Source organism: Leucoraja erinacea, chromosome 21 (assembly GCF_028641065.1).
Source record: "Leucoraja erinacea ecotype New England chromosome 21, Leri_hhj_1, whole genome shotgun sequence".
Lineage (NCBI taxonomy): Eukaryota > Metazoa > Chordata > Chondrichthyes > Rajiformes > Rajidae > Leucoraja > Leucoraja erinaceus.
Window position 1 is genome coordinate 30,914,144 of NC_073397.1, and position 19,149 is coordinate 30,933,292.

Genomic DNA, 19,149 nt, shown 5'->3' on the forward strand with positions numbered 1-19,149 from the left:
AGGTTAGCGTAAGTTGCCGTTATATTAATATTTGACAACAAATTCATTCCCTACAGTGATAATTGTAACATAAACCGAATATTATATAATTTAAAATAGACACAAAATGCTGGAGTAACTCAGCGGGACAGGCAGCATCTCTGGAGAGCCATTCCTTCTCTCCAGAGATGCTGCCTATCCCACTGAATTGCACCAGCATTTTGTGTCTATCTTCGATTTAAACCAGCATCTGCAGTTCTTTCCTACATATTATATAATTTATTTGATTACGCAAGCCAATTATATTTGGCTCAGTGGCTCCATTTGTTCGGAATGCAGAATGCAAAGCCTCCTATTGTTAACTCTAAACAAGCTGCCAGTTCACACGCAATACACTTGTGTGAAAAAAAACTCCATTAATTATTTGTCAGATCATGTTCACCATCAAAAAATATTTTCCATGCATCCGCCAGAAATGACTAATATCAATTTATGATTTAGAACACTACAACGCCAATTTATGTTCGCTATGATCAAGCAGTTGTACGCATGCGTCACGCTTGCCTCAAGGTCAAATGATTGTGGATTTGTGTACTGCTCCAAATGAAAGGAATGAAGCTTCGGACAAAGTGAAGTTAAATAGAGTACGAGCTTTGAATTTTAATTGCAAAATTGAATTTTATAAGTTATAATGCATGCGTGCCATTTTATTCGTAGTTTCAAACAAAGGTACATTTCTGCTCATATCTTCTGATTTGATGCACATAGTGCAGAAGCACATGTGGGCAGTACAGTCGTGCGGCGGTAGAGTTGCGGCCCAATGCCCCTGTCCCACTTAGGAAACCTGAACGGAAACCTCTGGAGACTTTGCACCCCACCCAACCTTTCCGTGCGGTTCCTGGAGGTTTTTGTCAGTCTCCCTACCTGCTTCCACTACCTGCAACCTCCGGGAACCGCACGGAAACCTTGGATGGGGCGCAAAGTCTCCAGAGGTTTCCGTTCAGGTTTCCTAAGTGGGACAGGGGTACAGTGCCAGGGACCTGGGTTCGATCCTGACTATGGGGGCTGTCTGTACATGGTTTATACTTTCTCCCTGTAACTGAGTGGGTTTTTACCGGGTGCTCTGGTTTCCTCCCTCACTCCAAAGATGTGCTGGTTTGTAGGTTGTAAAATTGTCCCTAGTGTGTAGGATTAAATTAGTGCAAACAGGTGATCATTGGTGGTCTCACTGTATCTCTAAAACTAAAACATCCAAAATATACCCAACACAACTATCCAGGTTAAATGTTCAATGGTGCTTTCTTGTCACATGTACAAATGCACTGTGAAATTATTTATCGTACATACAGTCCAGTAAAGAACTCCCATGCCCAAGCACATCCTCGATTAGCAAGTGTGCAGAAACTGAGCCCGCATGCAAGACGTGCCATGTTTTGGCCCCATTTTCAAAGTCCAGTCCACGTTCTAGTTGTTATGAGCGGTGCCCGATCCAGGCGAGCCCCAGGCTGCTGCGGGCCTCCAGCCATCGCCTTCCTTGGCACAACATCCCCCTCCTTGCCCGTCCACCTTGGTGCCCCAGGGCACCTCCAGCAGCCCATCTTGAGAGCTTATGATACATACTGGCTTGTAAAAGCAAAGTGGAATTCTTTGCCGCAGTAAGCTGTGGAGGCCAAATCAGTGGATATCGCAGAGATCGATAGATCCTTGATTAGTACAGGTGTCAGAGGTTATGGGGAGAAGGCAGGAGAATGGGGTTAGGAGGGAGAGATAGATCAGTCATGATTGAGTGGCGGGGTAAACTTGATGGTCCGAATGGCCTGATTCTACTCCTGTTCATTATGACAGAGACATGAACAGAAATTTGATGCGGGGTGAACAAAATGTTCTGGTTTGGGCAAAGGACGTGGTAATGGATGTTATTTTGAAAGGGCAAACTAAAAGTGGTGCAGAAGGTAACCACGGGGCTGGAATAAATAGTTTTGCCTTTTTGTGATACGAGGCATTGTGGTTGCTTAACCATCAGTGAGTACCTGTATAATTTACCTCCAAATAAAAAAGAAATTTGTCTGGAATGCAGTGGGTTATGAATGAGGAACATGTAGAATACTAAAGGGGATTTATAGCAAGACACAAGACGTGATGGGTTGAACATCCATGGTGGACATACAACATAAGGATTACAAAGCTAGATGTGCCAGAGAAACTCTACAGTAGTGTAAGGAAGAAAATAAAAGTTGTGTCCTTCACGTCTCTGCTTATGTTCTTTATCGCCGTCAACAGAGGAAAGCTTGACTCTAATCTCCACTACCTTAGTTATTAATCACCAACTGCTGTTCTTTATAATGCAATTTACTTATTTAAAATATTGGATTTGTTTCAGTTTACTTTAGTGGAACTTAGCAGCCAGGCAGCATTTCAGAAGGATGTGGATTGATGACATTTTGGGTTGGAAGCCTTCTTCAGGTAGAATTAACCCTATATGTAACATCACCTATGCCCTCCAGAGGTGCTGCCAGCACTTTTGATTTTTTTTTTTTGGGGGAGCAACATCGGCAGTTGTCTCCAGTTTACTGCTCTTGCCACATTTGCGACAACTAGATTTTACCTTCTTATATTGAAAAGCTCCGACATCATTTGGACAGAAGCAGCGCTATATAAATTGAAATTTATTTAAAGTCATATGACAATTTCTAATTTTGATGATGAAGGTAGTGACAGCAAATGTCTTGTAAGTATTTGTTTCTGAACTACTATGTAAAAACATTGGCTAATAAATGAAATTTGGTCATACACTAAACACATGTAAGGATTGCTGGTGAACTTCTGTTGAAACCACACTGAAAAAACATTTTTTGCAGAATAGTAACAAACTTCTGAACAAAAAGGGATTTTGAAAATCAGGTGGATGGCTATAGTCAACATATGGCAACTAATCCAAAAGTCATCTTGCCTACAAGCCTAAATTGTAGACCATGTGCACCAAAATGCTTACTAACATGGAGAGTGAATAACTAGATGTTGCTTAGAGTCAGTTATACAGCATGGTACCAGGCCCTTCGGCCCAACTTGCTCATGCTGACTAAGATGCCCCATGTACAAGAGCCCCAACAGTGGACATTTGGCCCATATCCCTCTAATCCTTTCCCATCCATGTACAGTCCAAGTGTCTTTTAAATGCTGTTGTAGTACTCATCTCAACTACTTCCTCTGGCACCTTGTTCCATGTACCCACCACCCTGTATGATGCTCAAATAATCTCAAAGGAGGATATATTTTAATTATTTGAAGTTCGCATTGGAAGAAATTAAACTCAAATTAAAACAATCTGCTCAAGATGACATTTTAAAACCCTTTATTGCTGAAATAACAAAATTTATTCCCAAGACACAACATTTGAAGATTCAAATGGCTCCAGTCCAAACTACAAATCATGTTAAATACAAATAAAAACTCAAAACAATGCTCAATATTGGTCCACAATGTTTGTGGTCCATGCAGAGGGACCAATACCAAGAGATTGCGGTAATACAGTGTTTCAAATCAGAATACAAAAAAATTGCATAGAAGTATAAAGATTTTGGAGACAATTTAATCTATTTGCAAAAATCAACCATACTCAGAATAAGCAGTGTTACATCATCCAGCAAGACTTGGGTGACACCGTGAATACGAGGTAGAAACAAACAAGGATTCTCTTGGAACAAATCCTTCTGTAAACCACATAAAACGCTTCAGTAAACATGCCCCAAATGCTCAGTCACAACCAGCACTGTCCCTGTATAAAATGCTCACAGAATCTGTTTCCTCGTTTTCTTTCCTCCCATTATTTCCAGAGTCACGTTCCCAAGCATCTCATCTATAAAACAGACACGTTTTTGTGTCTTTGTGTGCCGAGATTGCAAAACAAAGATTTGTTGTAACGAGTCCATGCAGTGACATAAGCTAAATGGCAAAGGACAGCAGACAATACATCAAGCTATTAAATCTTCATTCATTGATCAATAAGCATTGCAAAGGTGAAGATCTTCGGTTTAGGTTTGGTCTCAATACGTAAGTGCAAACTTCCTTTCAATACCAAAGCCTCTTGCCTTACTAGGCATCTTCAAAACCATATGTTAAAACTACAGGGACATTTAATTTGCATGGTAAAAGGGAAAACTATAGATTTGATGTCTAATGGTCAATCACCCTGTAATGAAAGCATGTTGGGAAGAAACTTCGGTAATCGGTCTTCTAAGTAGCAAGAGCAGCAGTGGTTTAATTCCAATACCCCTCTTTCACATTGTGTTTTGCTAATTTAGCATCCGATTAGTTTGAAATTTGGTTCGTTCTGACATTCTAATTGTGTAATTGAACCTGTAAACACAAGCAAGTTTAGAACTATATTAACTCACCTTAAAAATCAAAGGTTTTGAATATTCTAGGCTTTAGAAAAACGTAAAAACATATTTTGCGGTGGTTTTGCAAGTCCTTTTTTAATTAAGAATCTAGGGTGTTAAATATGTCTTGAACTCTACAAATAATCTAGGAGTATAATATTTTGCAGCTCTGGAGATTGATGAATAAACCTTTCCAAGTTCAAACGTTAAAAACATAACAAAATATTACATAGATAGCTAAAGTACATTCAGCATAAAATACTGCTCTGGGAATGAAATGAAAAACTATTGCAAATTACAATTTCCCACATATCAGCAAATACAAAGTACTCCTTTCATCTGCCTAGACTGGGGGGGGGGGGGGGGGGGGGGGGGGGGGGGGGGGGGGGGTGGAAGGACAGACATCAGGAAGCCTGTCACTACAGATCACCATCATTTGGTGCAGGGCTAATCATCTGCACACATATTAACACAGGTTCTAGACACAATTTATAGGCCGACAATCCCAATTATGACAAATGATTTACCCATTTTTACTAGTTTCAGCTGTTTCTCAAATTATAGATATTCAAATTATACCCTTGCATTCTCCATTAATGGGATTAGCCAATGCAATATTTTAAAGGGTGCGGTTATATAATATGATGTTAACAGTGGCAAAATTTCCAGAAAAAAATAACAATCTCATCTAAAATGTGCGTCAATGACAAACTTGCAGTGGTGAGCACATTAAGTTAAATCCCAAATCCCTAAACAGGAGAAAAACTCCACGTGTAAGCAATACCTAAAGCCGACCTTGATATCTCTCCGATCCATTAGGATAAATGTATGAAAAATTAAAATTCTTTTTTTAACCTATGGACATAAGGTAAACCCTCACCTTGGCAATTTTGTTCCAAAACTTATTTGCAACTCATGGCAAACGTTTGAAACATGTCTCAGATGTTCAGTAGTGAAGTGACACATTATAGTGCTTTGGTTACAGATGCAAACCACAAATTTAGTGTAGAAATAAGGAATGGCTACTTTCTCAGAAAAGGCAAATATTTCTAAATTATTTAAGGACAGGAAACCTTACAATTGACCTTAAATACTTCAAAATGATGACCCAGTATATGCCAGGAGGAAAAGCCACCCATTAAGATCATATAAATGCAGCAGTGTTATGCAAACTTGAATTAAAAAATGTTTTCCCAAATATGTCAAGGTCACCCCATTTAGCATCCAATACTCAAAGCTTAAACTTTTAGAAATGCCTTTCACATTGCAATATTAAATTCATAAAATGTTCAGCCTTTCAAGATAATGATTCTGATTGTCCAACTGACATTTGAAAGAACAAACTGGTTCTGATATTAAAGTGGGGAATTAAGTTAGAAAGTGATCACCGAACTTCAGCGGAAATACACTAGACTGAATCATCAGCTGATGTGAGCTTCAGACACCTACGTATCCTGGTCGATAATTCTCTGCTTTCATTCTAATAGGAACTTTAGTGCTGGGAATCCTTCAGATTGCTTTGGAGAGCCTGCCTCCATACTATGCCTTCACGCTGGTGGCAAAACAAATATATACTAACTACCAGTTAACACAAGGGTACTCTTTTTACATTGAAGAATGGTTCAAGGGTTTGTACAAAGAGACTGTGCATACTTTGATATGCAGTCTCAGCATCAAGAACTTCAGGTCACTTATTGCACAATTATTGATAATGGTACCAAACTCCATTTCTGATGCAGAGGCTAACACACCTTATTCACGATGCATAGGCGAGCACAACTGTGGACGAACTGGAGGAAAATTAGGACTGCTGAAAACTGGGAAAAATTGGGTCAAATCTGCACTGGATTGAGATTGCACCAGTATATATCAGTGGCACTATAGTAGAGTATGAAGGAACAGCGGATGCTTATTTACACCGAAGATAGACACCAAATGCTGGAGTAACTCTGTGGGTTAGGCAGCATCTCTGGGGAAAAGGGAATAGGTGATGTTTCAGGTCAAGACCCTTCTTCTGAAGAGATGCTGCCTGACCCGCAGGGTTATTCCAGCATTGTGTGTCCATCTTTGGCACTAAAGTCGACATGCATCAAAAAAAAACGTACACATTATTTTCCATTTTCCACAATAATCATTGTAGCAATTAGTAAGATTAGCTGGTTTTAAGTTGTGGTCACAGAGTTTTATTTCCTTAATCCTCATCTCAACCCCAGATTCCAAATGCCTAATCTTATTTAAACCAGCTTCAGTTCCCAAGGATTGGGGACGGGGAGGATGATGGAGCAAGGCTGGAGTGAGATGCTAAGTGTTTACCTTCAGTTTCCAAACAGTTGTGTTTATTCAATTTTACATTCAATGGGCCTACTGCATTTATCACTGAGCAAACCTCGAATCAATATTCAGCTAAACAGTTACTTCTACCCAGGCCATCCGAGCTAGCTCTCAATACATTAACAGAATAAAATAAAACTACTTATATCCATATGTTCCTCAGATTCAATTTAGCATCAATTAAATCTAAAATAATTTAAGGCACTCTTGTCACATAGCGCTCATTTAAAATCACACTGGAAGACTCGTGCAGCTGCTGTCATTCTTGTCAATCACATAGCTGCACAAAATAAAACATAAAAAGGTACAAGCACAAGGGTCATACAACTTTTAAGAATTCAATTCACCCAAATAAATCTTCAAGGACACCATTTAATCATATAAAGTGAAGGTACAATCAAATAGTGTAAATACACGTTTACTTACGCAGTCAACATCTACCCCACATCCCCAAAATGTCCTCTCACCCACATCTCACCACAGCCCCCCCCCCAAAAAAAACTCCCCCACATAATCCCAGCAATTTAATTGCATAGCTTTCCCTGTCCACACATCAGCTAGCACTGAAGCTCTAAATGTAGCGTCTCCAATCTTTGTACAATAAAGGTAGCTGTAGAGCTCAAATTTTGAAAAGTTCAATCCGCTCGGGAACAGGCGTGTGTTCCAATTTAATCAGCCTGAAAAAAAAAAGTTCACAAAATTAGATTGGGTATTGTCCAAGTTGCTTTCAAATACAAATCACAAAAAGCTTTCTAAATGTTGGTTGCCGAATAACCTAGTTTTGGAGGGATCCCAATCCAGATCCTTTGCTAGTGTCATTATACCCACTTATTTTTGCTTCAAGAGATTTTAGAATATTTACAATACAATACCATTTATTGTCATTTGAGGCTCAGTGAGGCTCAAACAAAATTCCATTTCCACAGCCATACAAAGACAATTTCCTACAGACATACACACAATTTAATTCACACAAACATCCATCGCAGTGAACCCACTGCGATGGAAGGCAAAGTCTTTTCTCTCCCCTGTTCTCCATTTCTCTCCCGATGTCCAAGCCCCAGGCGGGCGATGATAAGTCCCACGGCCATTTTAGGCCATGCCGGGCGATTTACGGCCCCGCTCCCGGTCTAAAGGTCAGTGTTGGAGCCCACGGTGGGCACTGGTATGTCCCATGGCCATGAAGCCGTGCCGGGTGATGTACGGCCCCACTCCGGGTCGTTATAACCCCGCGACACGGGCTGAAGAAGTCGCGTTGCGGGAGCTCCGGGAAGCGGTCTCTCCCCCTGGACCCGCGAGCTCCCGATGTCCCAGTTCACCGGACCTGCGGCTGCGTTGCTGGAACCTCCGAGCCCCAGGAGTCGAGTCACCACCACTTCCCACGCTCCGAGGCCGGCCAGCTCCACGATGGCGAGTAGTCCGCAACTCCGCAGTCTCCCGAGCCCCTGGGTCGTTCAGGTTGGAGGCCGCTCCACGGTGCTAGGTCCCAACGACAACGGAGACCCGACAGGGAAAAGGTCAGGTCTCCCGGACAGGAATCTCTTACCACTGCATTTTTTGCCGAGAACACAAAGTGGTTCTTAATACAGGCAACACAGATGTAAACCCAAAGACAACTCCGAATACAATTCAACGATACAATCACCAATAACTCTTCCACACTAGGCAAGTGGATGATTACCCAACGTCAAATATGTAAGGATAAGCTAATGTTCCAGACCAGGGAGTTATTATTAATTTAAAGCTTGACATAATAAATACAAAGAATAAACAATCGGTTTTGACGTTATGAAAATGGAACAATAGAACACCAATGGTTCCTTCCATGGTAGGAAATTAGGCCCAAGCAAAGGCATCAGCTGGGGAAATATTCCTGGGTCTATTCCCAAACACACTGAATTGCCAAGGCAGATTAAATATTGAAAAATAGGTAAAGCCAAAATATGTTATTGAAAAGGAAGCTACCCTTTGCTTAAATTAATAGTTTAAAGAGGGTAAGTAATCAAACTTTTCTTCATCTGCATATACATGCAGTTCAAATTTTACAATTCATTGCATTACCATGGTATTCTGCATTTGAGATTGGACATGGGAAAATCTATCCTCTTATATCAATATTGATTATTTGAGCTGTATATGCTTTTAATATACAGAACATTGAAATAAATCTACCCAAAAATCCTTTATGGTAAGAGAACTTTGGAAGAATCATTGATATGGGCCTGTAAAAAGCTAGAGCAATTCCAACCATGCACATTTATAATCAGATATTTGCATGCCCACAATGTCATGAATTGTTCACCTACTGTCACCAGTACTGGCATTAGCAAATCAAAGGATCAGCTAGGAAATTGCAAGTCAAAATGGTGAACAGTGCAGCAGCCAGTGCTGAAGGTGAACAATATACTCAGACAAAATGAGCTACATGGGAAAAGTCAACAAACACAAAGAGAAGAGCGGCATGGTGGCACAGCGCCAGAGACCTGCTGATCCTGACTACGGGTGCTGTCTGTACGGACTGTGTACGTTCTCCCTGTGACTGCGTGTGTTTTCGCTGGATGCTCCCGTTTCAGATCCCACTCCAAAGACGTGCAGGTGTGTAGGTTAATTAGCCTCCATTAATTGCCCCTAGAGTGTAGGATGGAACTAGTGTATGGCTGGCATGGACTCAGTGGGCTGAAGGGCCTGGTTCCATGCTGTATCTCTAAACTAAATCTCTAGACTAGATTAGCCAGTCTTTTAGAAGGAGCAGTATCAATGAAGGGACAAAACAAAAGAGAAAAAAAAAATCAAGCTCATTCTACTTCATATGCAAACTATAATATTTGTCCATGAGTAGCCATAACCTCAATTGATGAGTTTACTTACACAGTTCAATCTTGATGTACAGATGTTATTCCAATGAACCTGTCACTAAATTTACCTACATTGCAAAATATTTCAACTTATCACCACATCACACTCAACTGGATAAAGAAAAAAGGTAATTAATAAGTAAGAGTATCCCAAACCTCCAAATCATTATTTTTTAACACCAAGCCAAAAACATAGAAATGGTAGATCAAACCAGAATTCAACTGATGTGTCAGATTACACCAACTTCTGATTTTATACAAATGCAAAATTAGCCAAGGTTCTACTGACTGATAAAGTGGGTTCATGGAGGTAGCACTTTCCCCCATGTAAAGTACAGGGTTGCCTTACAGATGAAAATTACATCAAGTTAATTTAACTTTATGAGAAAACAAGGCCCCTCTAGGGAATTATAAAGACTGTAATTGAAAACAATGTATGTACCTAACATAACAGGAGGTGGTCACAGCAAACATTTGCTCCAATGCTAAATAGTGCATAATAGGAAGACAAAAGAGAAATAAGACATCACAAATGTTCCAAAAGTTCAGCAGGCAAAATTGGTGAGTTATTGAAGTGTTCTGCCATGTTAATAATTATGGAATATAGAAAAGGAGGGCCAGTCACTGCTGGAATAAAGTGGAACAAGCTGTGCAACCTATTACACTTTGGCAATGCACACAAAAGGTTCTCAGATTTCAAAACACCAGAGCAGCTATTGCCCCATTTTTGTCCTGCTCGTGGACAAACTACCCCAAGTACCAATGAACTTGGACACTTTGTGCAATACTGCATTTCACATTTCTTTATCAAGGGTTGAGGGTTAAAAATAAAAATGGATCGCAAGCTAAGTGGAGACTAAACCATGACGATGCCTCAAGGGGCCATGATCCTCAGATTTTAAAATCCAGGTTTTTTTTTTTAAATGCTTGTAAAGTTACATGACTCTTCAAAAGCAAAATGTTCTATTTACCATTTAAGCACTATGAGATTAGTTTGATTTTTGTGGAGCAGTTTGTGCAAAAAACATTCATAAAAAAGATTTAGTGCAATCACCAGCACAAGACGTATTGTACTTTGAATTCCAAAGGTACGTGATAAGAATATCCAATGATTGACAAGAACAATTCTCAAAGTTCCGATCATAAAATAGCAATTTGCCATCTTCACACCAAGAGAATGTTGGCACAAATATCATCTGCTGGCACCTTATGAAATGCTTTGTATCACGTACATAGATAGCTGATACAAATTCTTGGATCATATTTGGGCATTGCTGTTTTAATGCGAGTTTATCAGCTAAAATAACTCAAGTTCTTAACAGAAAATATTCACGTATGTTAGGTTTGTCTTGTATACTTATGAAATTACCAAAAACAGCTTATACTTCAATTCGCTGAAAATGCTTACAAACTTGTGCTAGCGAAAATAAAATGAGTAGATGCATACAGAGTTTAAGCAGCTGTATTTAGATAGATAACTAGCAAAAGTAAACTAAAATAAAATAACTGGTGATATGCAAAAACGTAGAAACACAGAACTGCAGATGCTGGTTTCTACCAAAGATAATACACATAGTGTTGGAGTAACTCAGCAGGTCAGATGGTATCTCTGGTGAAAAAGGATGAGTGATATTTCGAGTGGGGACAGTCTGAAAAACGGCCACGACCCAAAACGCCACCCATTCTTTTTCTCCAGAGATGCTGCCTGACCCACTGATTTACTCCAGCACTTTGTGTCTGAAGTACCAGGAATTGCCAATATATTCTTTTTCAGATTAAAAAAAAAAAATCTAGGTTACAAGAGTAAACGGGCTAACTGAAGTAGTCATAAATCTTCTAGAAATAGTAGAATAAAATTCAATCAAACTAGCAATTTGATTACATTTGGTGCCTTGCTCGAGGGGAAGTGTTGGGATGGAAAGAAAAATATCACCCAACATAAGTTAATAGGTAATTTAGGCCCCTTCAATTAAAAAAGGTAGTCAAGGCACAATGTGCTGTGTTCAAAGAGTGGAACAGATCTTTACGGTAAAAGTTAGCCCTTCAAAATTAATTTAAACAGCAGAAAATCTGTGATATCTAGAAATGCAGTTAAGCCTAATACTGACAGCTCTAAACAGCAAGTGTGGGAGCTTGCTCCATTGCTGGACTTCACGCAGTCATCGGAGTAAGGCTTATCGAAACTCTCTAGCATTTATGATAGGAAAATAATGACAGAACGTGCAGCAGATTATACCACGCTGATAATTGTAAAGCTGCAAATTAGTAAACAAAGTGGAAGTATTTTGTCTCTGAAATTTCACTTTAATAATACGTTTAAAAAATAAGGCATTAGACAAGGAGAAATTTCTGAGGGTGCTGAAACTTTGGCTCAATTGTGTTCATTTCAAAGATATCCCTAGATCGCTGGATTCTAAGGAAATCAAGCACCATTAGAACACTGCTAGAAAAAGTCAAAGTAGATTAGCTATGATTTTGATGAATGGCAAAGCAGAAGGGCCAGATTTCTCTGCAGCATAAAGTTCAGAACTAAGAAATGAACAACATATGCATGCACATGTCCAATAAAATGAACACTCAACAGCAAGTTGCAAGATCCTAAAAAGGAACAGGTTTCATGCATGATTGGCACAGCTCCCAAGCAGTATGCCAAATTGCCATCTATATATTTATATCACCATCTAGTTTTATCCAGATTGAAAAGGAAAGTACTAATATTAATTCCTCTAAAAGATTGGTTCGGTTTGGTTGTATATTTCAATCTCACTTGCCTCCAGGAAATAATACAAACACTACCAAAAAGTAAATCTGTTCATCTGGCTGTGTCAACTTTAATTTAATTAATCCCTGATGTGCCCCGAGAGGTTTTAGTACATTAGACAGACTCTCTGAATGCAAACTACCAAGCTCACATGCCAATCAAAATGGTGGGTCGAAATGTAGTAATAAATGTAGTAATAATACTCATAAATGAAGAAAACATGAACATTTTGAGTGCATTAGCCCTAAGGAAGTCAAAGAGACCATATCTAATGGGGTCAGATATTAACCCGTTCCTGTAAATGAGTCTGAAGAAGGGTCTCGACCTGAAACGTCACCTATTCCTTCGCTCGATAGATGCTGCCTCACCCGCTGAGTTTCTCCAGCATTTTTATCTACCTTTAACTTGTTCCCAATAAGTTTGAAACTATTTAACGTTCAAATGTATTCAAGATAATTCTGTCATTCTGGTTTTGATCATAACTAAAGGCTCTGTAGCAATCATCAACTTCATGATAGGTCAAATGTTTAAGACAAGCATACACCCAATCACGTGAATTATTTTCCCAGTAGTTGCTTATTGAACTTCTTACTATGTGTAATTTAACATTAAGCTATATGGTCTACAGAAAATTGTCCAACTGCCATTAATGGAAATGAAAGCAATAGAGACATATATTGCTGTAAAAGTCATAGTGCAAAAGGAAAAGTGAAACTGAAAACTAAAATTAAATTTCCCCCAAGAAAAGGAAATCTTCACACATCCACCAGATTAAATACCCTGGCATAAATTCACAAGCCTTATTCAAAGGCCTAAATGATTCAGGAGTCTAAAACAAAATTATAAAATTCATATATTGATTCCCACATGTTCCCTTCACAAAATATAAGTTGTATTTGTTTATACATCGAGGTTTATTGGAGAGAATAATCCGCTTCAAATTTCATAACAAAGCACAATTTCGTTATTTAAAAATGGAATGTGATCTGGTAGCTGAATTTTCGGGTATGAGAGCATAAATGGAATCACCGTTGGAATGGGCTTTGCGGGGGAAACGGTGTGATCCCCGGTCCAAGCACCACTACGCAAATCCAGCATTGAACTGCCCCTGGAAACGTTTGCCCAGGCGGGCTGCTTGGGAGTGGTTTGAGACAAATCTTGCACATATTTAGTGCTTAAAAGGCTGTTGGATTCTAAAGGTGACAGTACAACTCATTGTCAGATTACTTGGATCCTATACGATGCAATGGAAGAACTTCTCTCCCTCCTCTATTTGCACAGCTCTACCCAGCTGATAGAATTTTAAATTGTAATAAACTTGCCTGAGAAAGGGCAGTAGCAACTTCCATCACCTCCAATAGAACATGATCAAAGAGACCACGTCTGTCAAAAAGATGGAGCAGATGCTGCCAGTAAGCAACAATTGACCACTCACTGTGCCAGTCAGTGCACAGCCTTGTCACCTTAGTGCTGAGCAATTGCACAATTTGCCCCAGCTTGTTCAATGCCAGCCCACAGACGAACTCCCCTCCCCAAGCCATGGTCAATTCAGCACTACAACATTGCTAGAAGGTGGAATACAATCTATATTCCTGATAGAGAAAGAGAAGGCTTCCACTGCAGGAAAGTACATTGTTACTCCACAGGGGTGGAGTACATACCCCAGTCTGTATCAATGGTGGTGGAGATATTCAAGAACTTCAAATTGCTCAGTGTAAATATTACCAACAATTTTTCTTGATCTATCAAATTAACGATATGGCCAAGAAAGCACACCGACACCTCTACTTCCTCAGAAGACTAAGACAATTTGGCATATCTCAAACGTGTCTTATCAATTTCTACAGAGTTGTGAACGCAGCTTAGTCCTTCACAAACCAGACCCTCACCATACACTTCACACTGCCTCAGGAAAGCAGCCAACATAATCAGGGACCATTCACTCCCTGGTCATTCCCTCTCCCTTCAGGCAGAAAGATACTAAATCTTGAAAGCATGCACCACCAGATTAAAAAACAACTTCTTCCCTAGTATTACTAGTATTTCTCATGTGCTAGAGATGAATTTTCAATCTATCTTGTTGCAGTTCCAATTTTTCTTTTTAAATCAGCACTTTCTTTGCAGTTGCAAGACTACTTTTTTGTGGTCTATTTTCTCTTTTGCACTACCCAATATACTCCTGTATGGTACAATTTGCCTGGATAGTACACAGATCAAAGTTTTTCTCTGTATCTCAGTACGTGACAATAATAAACCAATTCCATGGGACAGGGGATTGAGCCGGGTTCCCAAAACGGTGTGCAGCCCAAGATAATATTTTTAATATGGGAAAAAAGTGCTATAAAAAAAATTGTACAGTACTAAGTGAGACACTAGTGCACCAATATATTTCTCACTTGTGTGTAAATATTTATCAAGCCAATGAGCTTGTTCTAATAAAATCTTACTTCTGTACAAATCCACTTGGAACAGATATTCTGAAAATAAATCTGTCCTGAACCCAAATTAAAGTATTCACCACTGGATGCATGATTAATTGGTTTACACAGGGAACTTCACTGTTTAACAACTCGAAAGATACAATTTTGCAACATTTAATACAATTTACACTTGCTCTGGATTTAATTCACCAAACCGTATTCTTCCCCTCCTAAACAAATGATTGTCTTCAAGCAACATGTAAAATGAGGGGTGGAAATCAGGGCGGAGGGGGAACAGGATAAGAAGAAATTCTGTAAATACATAACCAATTCGGCAGTATCTGTCGAGAAAGGGAAAAAAAATCATTCCAATTTCGCATTTTGGGTTAATGTCCATTGTGTCAGCTAAAGTAGAAGTTCGACAGCAGTAAAATGCTATAAATAGCAGAGATCTGAAATACAAACAGCCAAAACTGTTAACAGCAGATCAAGCTGCATCTATGGGGATATAAGGTAATGTTTCAGGTCATTGACTTTGCAATAAATAAATTAAAAATTAAACAAGGATTTAAAATTGGCAAATTTGGAAGAGATTAAAAAGTGAAACAATGATTGAGTGGCAGGCGGCAAAATAAGTGATAAAAAGGATTAATGGCACAAGATAAGGTGAGCTGTATGAGCTAGGTACAGAAACTAAAGATGGTTTAGGAGAACTTTTGGAATGTTGTAACAAATGTAGGTAAAAGACAAGGCGGTGTTTCAGAAGCTTCATTTGAACTTAAGAGTAACATTGTAAAAATAAACCCTCTTTGTGGCCTGGAACTAACTTATTTGCACAGATGAAGTTCTCATGAAGCATCTTATGCCCCAAAAGGTTAACTCTCTCTCATTTGGCAGATGCTGCCCAAGTGTTTTTAACAGTTGCTGTTTTTTTTGTGGGAAACTAAGACAGCTGAGAGATTCAGAAAATTAAAGTTACGCAAATAGACTGGAGGATTTTAACTCAGGAAGGGAAAAGTTTTCAAAGTTTACTAAACTTTAAAATAAGAGTTTAGCACAGATAAAACTATCAGTAGAACAATTCAAACAAACAGATATCAACATATAAATATTTCTTGACCAAGGTGTTTCTCACCCTTTTGTTCATAGGTTTGATTCACAGCGGTATCAGTCCATGTGAATACTACTGAACCACGCTGCAATTTTCAGTAAAGTGGACAATTTAAATAATACCAAATGTATTTTCTTTTTTTTTTTTAAATAGTTCGAAGCAACGATAGGACTGCACATGCCCAATTAAAACCAAGTACAAAGTCCAACCATTCAGAATTGCCTTGAGTAACTATGGCAAACTTTCCTGCAATTTATTTTCTGAAGTCAACTCTGCTGTTCCTGCCCAAGCTCTTTTCTATGCCTCTACCATTGCTCCTCAGGTCATGAGCATGCACGAAGAGGAAGCATGGAAAAATTAAGATTTTCATGTTAACATATATTTTGTGTATGCATTTTCTTTTAACCAGTGACCTTAATCAACATTGCTTGTTTTAGGAGTAAGAAAACATAATATCTGCAAAATACTTTTTCCTAGAAGAGATAAAGAAATTAGATGTTACTGTTATATATTTTGTTTAAACGGTACTAGTATTGAATGCAACTCCATATTGAAAACTTGATGTAAATAAGGAAGTAGGGATTTGCAAACAGGAAGCAACCAGACACTCCCGATAAAGCAAGAGACTGATGAATACAATTACTTTCACCACAAAACCCTCAGTTAATAATTTGCTTAACTATACCTTTTACAAGTTTCCCTTGCACAATAGATAATTTATGCAGCACAAGTGACCTGGTCCATCCTAGTTTCTAACTCAAAGGCGTCCGGGCGATCCTGTGGATTAGCAGCCAACATGTCTTTAATTAGTTGCCTGATCCCTTCAGACATGAACGTTCTCCTTTTCTGCGGGATATGTAGTTCCATCTTTGGGTTTTCTAGCAATGCTTCCCCGACTGGGACAATCTCACTGCCCTGCCTGACATAGGTCCCTAGCAGTTCTTTCTTAGTCTCGGCGTCAATGAAGGTTATACGTTCAATCATGGCCCAGATGATGATGCCCAGAGCAAAGATGTCAGCTTTGGCCGTGTAGTGTCCTTCCCAGACCTCTGGAGCCATGTAGAAATCAGAGCCACAGGCCGAGGACAGCCAGCACTTGTTGACGTTCATGTTCTTGTTGGTGGCCGCCCCGCCGCAGACTTTACTGAGGCCGAAGTCGGCCACTTTGAGGACGGGGACGCCGGCCTTCTCGGAGATGAGGATGTTGTCGGGCTTGAGGTCCCGGTGGACGATGTGGTTCTTGTGCAGGAAGGCGATGGCGCTGGTCAGCTGCAGCATGAAGCTGGTGTTGACGGCCGTGTTGGGGCGGCGGGACAACACGTAGTGGTTGAGGTCTCCGCCGTTGCAGAACTCCATGACGAACCAGAGGTAGCAGGGCTCGCCGGCGGCGCCCAGGATGCGCTCGCCCTTCAACGACGTCTCCACCAGCCGCAGGTAGAACTCGGAGCGCTTGTTGCCGTGGCTCATCTTCTGCGCCATGCCGTTGCGCTGCAGGACGCACTCCTCGAACTGGATGACATTCTCGTGTTGCCGCTTGAGGCTGGTCAGGGCCCAGAACTCGGACAGGGCGAGCTCCACGTTCTCCGGGGCGTCGCAGCGGATCTTCTTGATGGCCACCCGGGCGCCGCTTCTCCTCACCAGGGCCTCGTACACCACGCCGTAGCTGCCGCGGCCCACCTCCTGCACCAGGCTGTACTTGGGCTCCCACACGGGCCTACTGGTGGGGGTGGGGGTGGTGATGGCGGCCTCCTCCTCCTCCTCCACCTTCTCCACATCGGGGACACTCGACTTCTTCCTCACCTTCTTCTCCTCCTCCTCAAGGTTTGTACCTCTCGGGGCGTCGCGGGGATCCATGGCGGGCGCGTCGCTGAGGGGAGACGCTCAGGCTCCACATCACTGTGGGCAGAGGGAGAGGAGGCCCGGGCAGGCAGGCGGCGTTGCCGGGGAGACAGGCCTCGGCGGCCGGGGCCAGCGCTCCTCCACCTCCGGCGGCGCCTCATCCGCCGCTCCTCATGGCCGGGGAGAGACTGAGGAGATTAAATCCCTCCACACACACACACAGACACAGTGGTGAGGTCAGGACGGGCTGGACACGGCGCCCAGTGAGCCTCTGCCTGCTCTGCTCTCATTCATTGCCGGCAGCTTGGCCCAGAGATCTTTGGCTCGGCCTCTCTCCCTCTCTCCCCCCGCCCTCCTTCTCCTGATTCTCCCCGCCCTTTCCTGCCGCCCGCCGCCTATCCCGAACGGCCCTTTGAACCGGCGGGCGGGCCCAAGCACAAGGCCTCTCCCCCCTGCACAAGCTCTGCTCCAAAGATCCTATCTTTGCTCTGCTCTCTCTACACTCACCAAGTGCTTAACATTAATAATAATAATACATTTTATTTGTGGGCGCCTTTCAAAAGTCTCAAGGACACCTTACAGAATTTAACAAGAGTAAAAAAACATATAATCGGAGTAAAATAAATAATAAAGACATCACCAGTACACAAATTAAAGACAGTATTCGATCCAAAGACAAAAAAATCAAAAACACAATGTGAAGAGAGAGCAGCGGCAGCTAAACCGCGCCAGCGTACACGCTCCCTTTCGACAGCCATCTTGGACACAAACTAAAATAATCACTTGCACACAAAAATCATCCCCCCACAATGGTTACCACTGTGCGGGAAGGCACAATGTCCAGTCCCCATCCTCAGTTCTCTCAAAGTAAGGCCTATTGAGGCCACCGCAATTGCCTGTACGGAGGCCCGATGTTCCTGGCCGTTCTCGCCGGGTGCTGTTGACCCGGCGTCGGGAGAGTCCTCTCAGCGGCTGGGCCACCTGGAACGGCCGCTTCCTTACCGGAGACCGCGGCTTCCGAAGCCGACAAGGCCGCCCGCGCCGGTTTGGAGCTCCCAGGCTCCCGATGTTGAAGTCCGCGCCGCCCGCTCCGCTCCGCAGACCCGCAGCCCGGAGGTGTTAAACTCGGCGATCACAGCTCACCGGAGCTCCAGCGCGGCGACCAAGGCATTGTCCTGTGTACCAACAATGCAGCGATGCAATTAATTCTCACTTGCAGCGGCTTCACGGATCATGTAAACACAGTACACATAGTCTGGAGTTTGCATCCCATAGACTGGAAACTTAGGGTAGGTAGGGGGTGTCTGAGTCAAGAGTGTTTTATTGTCATATGGCCCGATACAGAACAGTGACATTCTTACTTGCAGCAGCACAACAGGTATGCAAACACAGTGCTCTGTAAAACCCATAATAAACAGCAAAAAAAGTTCAGTGTAAATATATGATAAACAACAAAAAAATGGTCAGTGTGTGT

At 41.4% G+C, this 19,149-nt stretch overlaps 1 protein-coding gene across 1 annotated transcript; it reads right to left on the reverse strand.

Annotated features, from left to right (window-relative positions):
• Positions 1–3,314: 3,314 nt before the first annotated feature.
• On the reverse strand, positions 3,315–18,031 carry LOC129707461 (serine/threonine-protein kinase 35-like). Its single transcript, XM_055652500.1, has 2 exons — positions 16,522–18,031; positions 3,315–7,366 (listed from the first exon to the last, which is right to left on the reverse strand). The coding sequence occupies exon 1, from the start codon at positions 17,688–17,690 to the stop codon at positions 16,554–16,556; it is 1,137 nt and encodes a 378-aa protein (XP_055508475.1). The 5' UTR covers positions 17,691–18,031; the 3' UTR covers positions 3,315–7,366; positions 16,522–16,553.
• Between the last annotated feature and the right edge of the window lie 1,118 nt (positions 18,032–19,149).

Coding starts and splice junctions, on each gene's coding strand:
- LOC129707461 (XM_055652500.1), bottom strand. CDS start 17,690: ATGGATCCCCGCGACGCCCCGAGAGGTACAAACCTTGAGGAGGAGGAG.